Source organism: Rhea americana, unplaced genomic scaffold (genome assembly GCF_003343005.1).
Source record: "Rhea americana isolate MKP2758 unplaced genomic scaffold, rheAme1 scaffold_382, whole genome shotgun sequence".
NCBI lineage: Eukaryota > Metazoa > Chordata > Aves > Rheiformes > Rheidae > Rhea > Rhea americana.
The window spans coordinates 341,672-353,802 of record NW_028186515.1 but is presented as its reverse complement, the minus strand read 5'-3'; the positions used below and the strand labels follow the sequence as shown (position 1 = coordinate 353,802).

Sequence of the window (12,131 nt, the reverse complement as noted above, 5' to 3'; positions counted from 1 at the left end):
TGCCCACCTTTGTGCTCGAAAAACTGCCGGCCCTGACAGCAGAGAGGGCCCAAAGCCTGCCCAGGTCTCTGCGCCTCTCCCCTCCCCCTAAGCGCCCTGGAGGGGCATGCCCACGGCCTTACCAGTGTGGCCCCCAAATGATTGGGGGTCTGAGCAGCCCCCTCCCKCAGCCGCATGTCCACTACTCCCCCAATGGGAGGCTCCTTGCCAGGGAAGTCATTGTAGTACTGGTGATCCGGGGCTGGTTCCTCCTCTTCCTCATCCCAGGCAGAGCCATCAAACCCAGCCATCCTAGGGGAACACAGCACAGATGAGCAGTCTTGGGGCTGGAGCCCGGGCACCTTGCTTCCTACCCCATCCTGCCCAGCTCTCAGCTGGGTGCATCCCCTCCTCTCCAAAAACAAGCAGTCTCAGACATTCCCACGTTCCCACACAGTCCTGCTATTACCTGTCATGGGGTGTCACCAGCTTTGGGGGGTTCTTCAGGTACTGCTTGAAGCGCAGCTCAAAGGCCTGGCCAATGGTGCTGATCACATCCTGGGCCAAGCCCTCAGGGCACTCCAGGATATGGCAGGCTGTGAAGGAAATAGGGATGGAAAAAAGGAACACCAGCACTAAGTTTCCAAGCCTGCCCACATACACCCACCTCCAGGCCCCAACRCAGTCCCTCCCTGCAAGCACAAAGCTGCAAAGGGGGCTGTGAGGCAGCAGAGCAGCCACTCACTCTCCACCTAAGCATCCACGAAATGCAGCAYAGAGCTCTGGAATTTGGGGCATTCAGCAACAGCAGACCTTACCTCTCTGGTTGACGGGGTCTTTGGCAACATAGGCAACGTACTCAGCTGTGTCCTGTGGGCAAGATACAGGCAATAAACTGGGCTGCCAGGGGAGTACAGTGCTGGAGACTGCAGGGAAAGGGCAGGCACACCCCTCAGGACAGGTACTTCTCCCCATCACAAACTCTCTTTCTTCAAGGAAGAAGGCTGGGGTGAATTTGGGGGAGGGCCTGGAGTGCCAGGAAGGGCACAACCAGGGCCAGGATGTCAAAGCAAGAGGCCCAAAGGCAATCTCCAGCACAAGCCAGGGCAATGCCTGGACACGGACCCTGTATATACTCACCGGGTCTCCCCCAGAAGCGAAGGAGATGGACTGCATGTGATGGTTGGCGATGATCTGCAAGGCAGAGGCGTTGTTAGATGCAACCAGGGGCTCCTCTGTGCCCAGCAGGAGGTGGCACCTCCTGCCTGTCACATCCCTCCTGGGGCTAGAACTGCAGTGGGACTCACAAGCTTCTGGAGCCCTGGTTATGAGCCACAGGGCACCAGCAGAAGGGCTGGGACACAGACAGGACCACAGGGAGTTGGCTGAAAATCAGGAGACCTGGCTCCAGGCCAGGGTACCTGGGTCTCACTGTCTGGAGGACAGGCCAGGCAAAGCACACGGGGTATTGCACAGATCTGCCGTCAGAGCTGTGCGCTCTTTGCCCTGCAGGAGGGAGAAGGCAAGCTGGTCTCTTCCTGGGGGACCAGGGCACTCAGGCAGAACATGCTGTTATTCTATGCAGCCCACCCCAGACAAATCCCTTATCGAGGCTGGGGGCACCCCATGGACATCCCAGGATAAGGATTCCTGCTTCTTTCAGGCCCCCAGCCCTTCCACGCTCTCACCTGCTTGCAGTCAGAAGCCATGAGATTGAGGCTGCTGGTGGAAATGGTCAAGGTGATTGGCATGCCAGCAAACTTCAGGTTGCTCTTGCCCAGGATGGAGTTCAGGGAGCGGCCACAGGGCTGGGGGCAAATGGCAGCATTGAGAACAGGCTTCCCCCAGGCCCTGTGCCTGACCCAGCCCACGGTCCCTGGGGACAGGGGTGTCCTGCCTTCTTCTACGGCAGGCCCGGGCAGTTTGCCCTCACCAAGGCTCCTGCCAAGCTCTGCTGGGCACAGACCCCAGCATGGCCTGGCTGAGCTCCTGGTGGAAGATTTCAGCCTGGCACCTTGAAAACCCTCCTGGTCCAGGTGGCAACTAGCTCAGGCGCTTCTGAGTCAGGGCCAGCACTGGCTGGACTCGCTTCTGGCTGTCGGCCACACACTGCCCAGACAAACAAGCCTGCTCCCACAGCTGCTGCCGGCAGCTCCCAGCCCTGCCCTCTCCCAGCCTCACCTTCCTCCTCCGCACGGCTCCCTTGGCACCGGGCACTGCCTCGCACACCAGGCCAATCGCCTCCCTGCAGGGAGCACAGCCGAGATGTCAGCTCTGGCCCAGRGGCTTCCCACTCCGCCTGCCTTCCCAGATTCTCCCATAACCCCTGCCCTGGCACACGGACAAGGCTCCAGACCCCTGGATTGCCTGCTGTGGGCTGGCTCCGCTAGCACTGCCACACTCACTGGTTACCTTGGGGCCAACGACACAGGGACCAGTGCAGAACAGACAGGGTTACAGATCAAGGAAAAAAGGGGATCCCTCAGGCAGTACAGACTGGCTCCCAGACCCTAGCTAGGGCAGGCAAAATACTCTTCAAATAGGGGAAGAGCATTCCYGTTAATATTTGATGGAGCTGCAGGAGTGCTTCCTGTCTGGTCAAGCTAAGAAGCCCATTGACAGGTGCATTGATCTCCAAGGAAGCTTCCTCCACAGCTAGAGACAGCCTGGCCACCCCTTAAAGCCCCACATGCTGCTGGGGGCTTGCATGGGCCTCAGGCTCGCCTGCACAGCTCCAGGCTGCAAAATCCCCCCAGGCAGCCCCACACTCCCTGCCCCGGGGGGGGGGGGTGTCAGACCCACAAGCAGCAGCCCCTGCAGAGATGCAGCCTAGGTCACACAGAGCTCACCTGGTGACCTGAGTCCTGGTGTTGAAATCCAAAGCCCTCATGGACTGGAGGACTTCCACACAGCCCATGTACTGCAGGAGAGAGCAGGCAGGGATGTCAGTGCCCAGAGTGGGTCCAGCCCCTCTGGCGACCCCAGAGACTCAGTCCTGCCCCRGCACACAGATACCATGCACGCAGTCAGCCCAGTGCTAGCTCTGCTAGAGCCCCTCTCCCCCTGCTCCCTGGAGGTGAGCTGCCAGGCAGTTTGCTGCTGCAAGCTTCCAGCTGTCACCCCAGCTGCAGTGACTGCTTTGGCTGCGCAAAAACCACCAAACTTCCCCCCTTAGCTTCCTCTAGCAACTACCCTAACCAAGGGAACAGAGGGCTGTTTCTGAAAAGAACTGCCTTTTCCGAGCAAAGCCAGCCCCAGCCATGTGTACCTGTGATTAGAGGTCTGCAGCAACACAAGAGCAGGTTGTCCACAGTCCACGTGAGGCTGCCCAGTCCTCCTGAGGTGCACGTATGCCAGGCAGCTCAGCCAGAGCCACCCCAAGACGTGCCACACACCCCTCCAGCACCAGCCCTAGTGTTAGGAAGCTGGGTGCTTCCTCCTGTCCCATCTCAGAACATTCTGAGTACTTTCTCGGAGCTCTTCTGCACTAGAGCTGTGATGTGCCACATGGACTGCAGTCAACAGGATAGCCTGATCCCAGCAAAGCCACCCAACAGGTTTGCAGGCCCAAGCTCCACTCAAACCACACACCCAACAGTGAACCTGCAGGCCCCAGAMAGGCACCTTGGGGCACGGAAGGAACCTCTACGGCACAAACAAGTCTGGAAATGGAAGCAAAGCCAGGGAGACCCCATGGAATGTCCCAGGAAGTTTTCCCTTCCCCTGGGAAGACCATAAGCTAGCAGGCCAAATGCCAGTGGGCTCCTTCCATCCTAGACAGGAGAGAGCCCAGCTGCAGAGCCAGGCAGACCAGGCACCGCAGAGGTGCCTCCTACCCCACAGAGTTTGCAAAGGTGAGCGTAGAGGAGACAGYCCCAAGTGCGTCAGTTCTACAGAGGTGACCTCTCTGGGGATCCCCCCCCACCTCCATTATCCACGGAGCATTACAGAACCAGAGTTCCCAGAACAAACGTGCTCAGGAGGGCGATACCCCATGGGCCACAGCTCCCTTCTTGGCACTGGCTCTGCACAGGTCTCAAGAAGGGCAAGCTGCCTTGCAAGGAACACCCACAGAGCCACCCGGCACTCCCAAGACCCCTCCATACCCCTTCCTGGCAGGGCATACCCCTGCGCCTCCCCTAAACACTCACCCTGACGTGGTAAGAGACTCCGGGGCCCATGACCTTGTCATCAGGGTGCAGCCAGCCACGGGTGGGCTTATTGACAAAACTGCCGTGGCGGGTCCATTCATCACCGCCAAGTTGGCCACCTTCCACCCGCGTCTTCTTCCCGCAGCTCAGCTTGTTCATATCCTGGGAACAGACAGCGACAGGCCCCGCTGAGTTGGGGCTGGCAGCCCCCCCCAAAGCCGGTGCAAGCGGCCCGCCCAGGACGGGCTCCCCTGGGCTCCCGGCCTCCTTGAGGCTGCCAGCCGAGAAGCCCCGCAGGCTGAGCAGGCTGGCGGGGTTAGAGAGCTTCAGGTTGGCCATTTTGGGGAAGAAGGAGCAGAGGGTGGTGGGGCTGTCCTCAGACTCAGACGAGAGCTCCCCAAGAGGCAGCATGGGGCTGAGGGAGGAGGATGACAGGGAGCCAGGCAGAGACTGCGTGCCTGCAAAGGACTCCTCTGGAGAGGCTGGGGCCGCCATGCCTCCCGCCGTCTCCTCCAGGGAGGAGACGGACTCGTTCCGCAGGTGGCTGTATTTGCTCTTCTGCAGAAGATCCATGCTGGAGAGGCTAGGAGGGCTGGGACATGCCAACTCAGCGCAGGAGCAGGGTGGAGGCAGCTGCCCAGTTCTTACAGAGGCCCCATCGAGAGTCCAAGAGCCGACAGCAGCCGGGACACCAGAGAGCAGAACTGCCCACCCAAGCACAAGCCTCGGGCAAACTTGTTGCTGAGCCCTCGCCCGCCCAGCATGGCTCGAGGGCAGGAGAGCTGGCCCCGAGGATCCACAGAGCTTCAGTGCGGACAGGACACCACGCAGTCAGGAGCCAGGAGGGTGTCGCAGGAGCGGCTCACGTGCGGGTGGCCGGAGCTCGTCTCCCAGCACTGCGCAGGGCTCTCCCACCCCTCCCGGCRCGGCCGTGCAGGCGGGTCCGAGGGGCTGCCCAGCTCCGTGCCGTCGCAGCCGATCTATAGCAGTCAGCGTCAGTAGGGACGCACGGATCCAGCCAGATGGAGAGCGACCCCTGGTCCTTCCACAGCCCCCGCGCTCGGCAGAGAGGAAACGGGGCCGCGGCTACGCCCTGGTGCCGGGACGCTGYGCGGAGCAGCTGCGCTCGGGTGCTCCGTGTGCTCGGCTCCCAGCTTGGAKATCCTCAAGCCTTGCTGCCCCAAACTACTCCCAAACTCAGCTGGCAATAAATCCCATCGTCTTCAGTCAGGGCCCGATCTGGCCCTCTCTGCCTCACAAACGGTTCAAGAGCTGCTGCCCTGCCGCCCCAGCCGGCTCACTCCAGCCCCTACGCTCCCAAGCACTCGCCACCAGCTAAGAGGAAATCAAAAGCATGAATATTTAAAGCCCTGAGACAAGGCAGTCACAGAGCACATCCAAGCCCAGCCCAGCCCTGCTCCAAGCACCGTCCAGGAGCAAACAAGGTCCTTCTGTGGTGGCCAGCGCTATGCAACCCACGTGCCAGCTGCAGGCAGTTGCCGTTAGCTCCCCAGACTTCGCAGGGGGCAGAGACGCCCAAGGATGGGGGGCAGCAATGCAGCTCGCCTCCAGTGCACGCAGCTGGTTGGGATGTCGGGACATCCAATCCTTCAGGAGCGCAGCACAGATCTAGCCCGGAGGATCGGCTGGGAGGAAGAGGAGGATCCCCGGGAGCAGGATACAGGTGGGCTGTCCGGGGTGGCTGCGGAGCCTTTGGGCGCAGCAAGGGCTCGGTGCAGGCTCCCCACTGCTGCAGCTGGGAACCGGGAGGAGAAGCTGCTGCTAATCGCTGCTGCTTCCCGCATCCCGGCCGGCGCTAAGTGACTGCACCTCCCGGGAGAGGAGAAGGGGCTGCTGCTAATCGGAAGGGCCGTGCTGACTCACAGGCACCGGAGCAGCATCTGCCTGCAGCACGGGGCTGCAAGCGGGGCTGGCGAGGCAGTGCAGGAGGGGCTCCCGCCGAGGGGTGGGGACCCAGCGCGGATCTGGAGCAGAAAAATCAAGGTCACGGGCGGAGCTAGCGGGAGCCCAGGGAGTGGACGCGGCAGCCTGTGGAGCACGGGGGCTCTGCTGGTGGTGCCGCTGGGCAAGGGCGAGAGCGTGCTGACTCGGAGCCGGGAGCAAAAGGCGGGTGTAATGCTCACGCCTGCCCCGCTCCTGGTGGGGATGGGGGAGCGCCGGGAGCAAGGCTCACTGCCTCACTGTGCTCACACCTTCCACATCAGACCCTCTGATGCACCAGCACTCAAACAGGATCAGGCCAACGGGACCTCAGGCTGCCACAACCGCGCAGCACGCACCCTGGTTCCCGCATACGCCTGCTCCGCTGTGTTGAGCAGGCGTTGCTCTCTGCAGCCTCATGCTACGCACCCTACATCTGCCCCGCTGCGAGGCAGGAGCCATTCCCTTCTACCTGCCGTGGCTGAAGCAGCGATCTCGGGCTGCCCCGCGGTTCCCTACCCCTCTGACCCACCGCTGGGCGCCCGCTCACTGCTGCTATACAGCACGGGGCGCTCCCAGGTGCCACGCGCTCTGCCGGGCTCTGAAAACAGGACACCAGGGGATCCGCCACCCAAAAACAGAGGAGTCCGGCCCAAGGGACAGGCACTCCCTGCTCGGAGCCACCACAGGGCGATACTGGAGGAGAGCCCCAGCACAGCACCAGCTGCCTCCTGCCCGGCTTCCCAGCCGCCCTGCACACACTGGCACGCGGCCACAGGCACGGCGGAACGGACGCCAGGCCAGAGCTGGAAATAGTCTCCCGTGCGGAGCGCGGCGTCGCGAGGGGCTGCTGCTAACTATAGCAGGTCGGTTTAACCTGCCTCCTCCCGGAGCCCAGCAGCAGCAGGGCCGAGGCGCCCCGGGGCAGGAGCCTGCCCTCGCTGCTCCCCGGCCGCCCAGCGCCCCGGCCCCGCGAGTGCCGGCCCCCACCTTGGCTGCAGAGCGTCCYGCGGGCCCACGGAGACTCTGCCCGGCGTCCCGCGAAGCGCTTGTCCCTGCCTGGGGCCCCGCCGCCACTCAGCGCTGTGACCTTCCCATGGCCTGCAGCACAACTGCTCTAAAGAAACGCAGGAAGCCAGGGGCCAGAGAGCCAGGAAGCAGGGACCCAGCAGCCCCGCCGTTCCCTGAGGAAGGAGCCCGGCTCCCCAGCGCAGCCACACGTTTCTGGCAGGGAAAGGGGGCGGAAGCCCTCCCCAAGGCCGGGTCGCGGCGCTGARCCCCCCGGGAAGGCCCTGCTGCCTCAGGATCTCTCCTGTCGCCTCTACCCCGCCGACAGGAAAGCTCAGCCCTTCCCCAACCAAAGGGCCGCTCCGCGGTGCCACGTGGGCCAGCCGCAGCCTGCCGCGGGGAGAGGAAGGGGCACAGGGCGGCCGGGCTGGCCTGCGAGGGCCAGGGCCGGTACGCAGCCGGCGGCCCCGCACCGAGCGAGGGCTCCTCCTCCTCCTCCTCCTCCTCCTCCTCCTCCTCCGCGCGGCCAGCGCTGTTTATTGCCTGCCCGCCACCTCCCCAGGGCCCTGCAGCTTCCTCCAGCTCACGGACTGCTGCTCTCTGCCAGGATAAGGGCTGGTGGGAACGGGAACGGCACAAGGGAAGGCTCGGCTTAACCCCTTCCCTCCCACCGCGCGCAGGCCCCAGCGGCGGCAGGAGGATCCAGCCCAGGCACCCAGGGCCCGGAGCGGCCGTTCCCGGACACGGCCACCACGCTGGCGCACCCCAGGAACGCGCTACGGCTGCGGCCCCCTGTTCAGACAGGCCCCTGCTTTTATAAGATATCATAATTTCTGATTTTATCAGAAGCTCCTGCACCAAGGCTGAGGCCGGATAACCCGCTCTGCACAGCCCACGTGACCCCTGCCAGCCGGCAGTGCCTATCCTGCAAGCCAACACAGGCACCGGACAGGGACAACACGTATCACCGCTTCCACTTTTCAAAGACAAAAAGCTCCCAGCATGAATAAAGAGGCTCACGGGAGCCCCTCTGAACAGCACGGCTGCCATGGTCCCACCAGCCCAAGAGCCCACCCCGGGGAGTTACGGATAACCTCTCCCCTGCCACCCACGGCCTCGGACATACAGACCCACGGAACAGCAGCCCTGTCTGAACAAGSCACCCTGGAGCCCCATCCAGCACACGGCAACCCTCTGCCTTGCCAGGCAAGCCGGCAGCAAGCTCCTGGCCCTGCAGCAGAGCRCAGGTGGAGCAGCCAGAACAACTGCCCCTCAGGAGCTCCCAAGACGCGTCCCAGCTGAGCCGCTCCTTGTGCCCTGGAAGCCAGGGGAGGTGCTGGATCAGCCAGATCCTTCCAGCGCCCAGGGGAGACAGACGGATGCAGAACGCTTTCAGGTGCCTGCGGCTGGGACTTCGCGCACACTCCAGGCGAGGAAGAGGAGCGAAGGGAGGATGCAGCCTCCAGCACAAGCCTGCAGGGAGCCTGCAGCAAGGGTTGAGGCAAATTGGGACCCAGCCACATCCCTCTTCCCAGCACAGCACCACAGCCCTGCTGTTCTGTACAAAGCTCGCTATGGAGCGCAGACCACATCCCCAGCGCATCGGTGGGAAACAAGTCTCCCTCCCGCCTGCCACAGCCAGAGGCTCAGACCACTCCAGGGAAGCGTGGGGCGATCCGGGGGCCTGCACGAGGGARCGCGTCTTCTGTCTAGCCCAGGATGGCACAGCGGAGCCTGCTCTTTCCGCAGGCGCCAAGCAGAGCGGCTCTGCTCCGGGCCCCTACTGCTGGGCCAGTGCCCGACATCCTCCCAGGAAACACAAACTCAGGAGCTGAGTCAGAGATTTGGAACACGCGAGTGGTTTGGCAAGAAATCGCGCAGAGCAGAAAGGCGCAGGCAGCTGCGTGCACGCAGAAACGCGCGCAGGCAGACAGCCACTGCACGTCCGCGGCGCTCGCGCAGCCTTCTGCGTGTGCGAGGGCGTGCACAGGCTGCGGGAGGCTGAGGGAACTCCCACTCGGTCTGCACTGCCTGCCCGTTCCCCCACGCAGGGCCTGCTGCAGCCAGACGGACGGTGCTTTGGGGCCAGTAACAAGCAGAGAATGCAAGATCCAGCTCTGCGCCAGCGGCTGTTTCTCTGAAGCTGCCCCACGTTCCCCCAGGACACGCAGCGCGAGCAGTGGAGGCAAACGCCCCTTCCCGCCCCAAGACCTCATGCGGAACTGGGTGCAAACCAAAGAGAAATGCTGGCAGTCACCCAGCAGCTGGGTTTTTTCCCAAACAGTGCAGGAAGAGTAGTCATCGCTACAATATCACTTGGCATCTATATGTTCCTGCGTGCTACCTCCTCCTCTGCAGCCCTGAACATCCTCTCCCAGAGGGGCAGGGAAGGCTGCTAGCTTGCAAAGCCACGGCTCAGCAGTCAGGAAGAGTACTCTGGAGAGGAGCCACCGTAGACCCCTCAGAAGAGAGGCAAGGAGAAGCCAGYGCAGACCAGGAGAGGAGGCTGGGCCCTGCCAGCGAAGGGAGAGAGGAGGCACGATCCATCACCAAAGCCACCTAGCCCTCCACCGAAGTCCCGAGAGCTGGCCGGCCTTACCACGTACTCCATTGCGGCGGGAGAGCAGGGCAGGCCCCAGGCAGGGAACAGAAACAGCCCCTCTCGTCTGGCAATCCAACCTGCGGTTCAGGGACAAACAGGGAGTTAGCCGGCCCTGCCCCAGCCTGCCAGGGAAGCGGCCCTCACACCAAGGGACAGACCCCACAGCGTCTGGCTGACCACATGCAAAAAGGGGCTGTGACAGACGAGAGACAGAGGAGACGGTGCTGCCAGCCCCCAGGAGCAAGACACTCAGGGACAGCCTCCTCCTTCCCCAGSGCCCGTGCTCCAGCGCCAGGTGGGAGGACGCGTGACACCATCCCGAGGAGTGCGAGAGCAGAGATGCTGTGGGGCACTTCTCGCCTAGGGCAGGAGCACAAGACCAACCCGTGGCGGGCCCGGGACAGATCCAGGCAAACAGCGCCAGGGACTCTCTGCCAGCCGAGCAGGCAACACCACAAGCAACAGACCGAGAGCACCTTGTCTTTGGAGAAGCTACGACCAGAGACAGGCCCCGGAGCCAATCCCCGCCCCAGGCGGCTGCCAGGCCCCAGTAAACAGCGCCTGGAGGTGGACACACCCTGGGAGCGGGGGCAAACGGAGAGAGCAGAGGCGCTCCAGAGCTCTCTGCTCTTTCCCATGTGCCAAGTGCTGAGCCACCCCCTTTGCTGGCACCCCCACTTTGAAAGGATGCCCCAAGCCCCCACAGCACAGCCACCTTCTCCTCAAGGAAGCAGTCCAAAAGGAGCAGGAATGCAGCCACTGCCTCAAGCTCCACAGGAGCGTGCAAAACGGAGCCCAGTGCTAGGAAGGAGCAATGGGAAGAGGCTACAAAAGAGATGTGTGTAGAGCGAGGAGGGGCAGGAAGCTCAGGGAGTAGGGCAGCAGCTAAGGAAAAGGCACGCAAGAGGAGCAGCTCCCTGGGAGCCCCTGCCCTTCCCACCCTGTCTCCCGCCTGCCCTGCCCTGCTCTGCTCCAACTCCCACTGCAGAGCAGACGTGGTTGGCTCGAAAACGTGCCAGCCAAGCAGAGCAGGGAGGCAAACATGATTTACTTCCTTGTAGCAATTGTGCCCTTATCTGGGGCCTGCAAAGCTAGCGCGGGAGCCCAGGCGGGAGCTAATGTGATTAGACCAGGAGGCAGCAAGATAAGGAAGGCCCCTTTGGCAAGCGCAGCATCGCAGACCTGCCCTAGGCAGGGCCAGTCTGCAAGCACCGCGCCAGGTCACTCACTGCAAAGGAAATGCAATAACAAGGCCTTTGTATTCCAGGAGCCATGATTATCGGCGGGGTCTGGCGGGAGGAGGGGAGGGAAGGCGAGGACGAAGGCAGCCTCACTGCAACTGGTGGGCAACACAAGGCTAAAAAGAGGTGGGGGTGACTGACCGAAACAGGGGACACAGTTGCCCTCAAGGACAGGGCAGCACAACATCCAGCTGGCATCACCACTGTCCCTGCCAGGACACAGCAACCCTGCTTCAGCCTAGCTGGGCCAAGGGACCCCGAGAGGGCTCCCAGCCAGCAGGCAGCACAGCCACAACACAGCAACCATCATGCACAGCATGGACGGGGAAGAGCTCCCAGGCACAGAAAAAGGGGCCCTACGGGAGGGCATCGCCCCACCTGGGCGAGCGACGCACAGGGAGGCTGCGGCAGGATCAGGACGAGACACCACGTCACCCAGCTCCCAGACACAGTCCGTCCTGCCTCCAGCCACGCAGGAGCAAGCCTGCCAAGACTCCTGGATCCTTAGCGGAGCACCTGAGGCAACACAACTGCACCAGTCCTTCAGCTGAGAATGAACCATTGCCCCGTTCAGCCCCCAGGAACACGGGCTCTCCTGCAGCACAGGGTGTCCAGTCTGCACTCCGGGAGCAGGCCAGCCAGCCCATGGCGCTCCTCCCAAAAGGCTGCTGGGGGGCAGCAGACCGCAGGCACGGCCAGGCAGAGCTGCAGGTTCTTAAGACAGTTACTGCTAAGCTGGGAACAGGCAGCGTTTTGTACAAGCCACGTGACGCAGGTCAAGCCTCAAAAATCTCTGCGGAGCGCTTGTGACCAGAACTGTCCTTTGCACAACCCCGTTAACCCAYTGCACAGGACCAGGGTCACTTTTCCTCCGTGCTCAAGCCTGTAAATGCAGCACAAAGGACAGTTCGTGAGAGCCGGGGCTGCCCCGGCGCAGCGCTGAGCTCCAGGGCACCCTGTGACCTAATTACAGGAGTCGGCTGGCGTTCTGGGAACGGCCCGGGAGGCAAGCACATGGCCGCAACGCGGAGCAACGCCGCCGGGCCCCGCCGGGCCGCGAAGGCAAAGCCCTGCGAGGAGCCGCAGCGGAAGGCAGCGCATCGGGAGGCGCCGGGGCGGCTCGGGCGCCTCCGGACGCGCCTCGCTCAGGGCGGCGCCAGCTGCCGCCTGGGGACGGGGCCTCCCCGAGGCCGCGGCAGCACCGCTCCG

General features: G+C 63.1%; 2 protein-coding genes across 6 annotated transcripts in view; one reads left to right on the top strand and one right to left on the bottom strand.

Moving 5' to 3' along the window:
* SHC1 (SHC adaptor protein 1) overlaps positions 1-9,758 on the bottom strand; it is a 12,462-nt gene extending 2,704 nt beyond the window's left edge. For 2 of the 5 annotated variants that reach the window (XM_085313319.1, XM_085313320.1), the window contains exons 1-8: positions 4,131-4,779; positions 2,829-2,899; positions 2,161-2,224; positions 1,668-1,787; positions 1,120-1,173; positions 798-849; positions 449-575; positions 123-291 (exon numbers count right to left, since the gene is read on the bottom strand). In XM_085313319.1, the coding sequence (XP_085169445.1) occupies positions 123-291; positions 449-575; positions 798-849; positions 1,120-1,173; positions 1,668-1,787; positions 2,161-2,224; positions 2,829-2,899; positions 4,131-4,703 (1,230 nt within the window). In that variant the 5' untranslated portion in view covers positions 4,704-4,779. Of the gene's footprint in view, positions 1-122; positions 292-448; positions 576-797; positions 850-1,119; positions 1,174-1,667; positions 1,788-2,160; positions 2,225-2,828; positions 2,900-4,130; positions 4,780-7,061; positions 7,568-9,678 lie in introns of those variants that run through there. The other 3 variants (XM_085313323.1, XM_085313321.1, XM_085313322.1) reach the window with 3 other exon arrangements.
* A 1,195-nt stretch (positions 9,759-10,953) lies between these two features.
* Positions 10,954-12,131, top strand: part of CKS1B (CDC28 protein kinase regulatory subunit 1B) — a 3,031-nt gene continuing 1,853 nt past the window's right edge. Inside the window, exon 1 of the mRNA XM_085313275.1 lies at positions 10,954-11,023. Within this exon, the coding sequence (XP_085169401.1) occupies positions 10,954-11,023 (70 nt within the window). The remainder of the gene's footprint in view (positions 11,024-12,131) is intronic.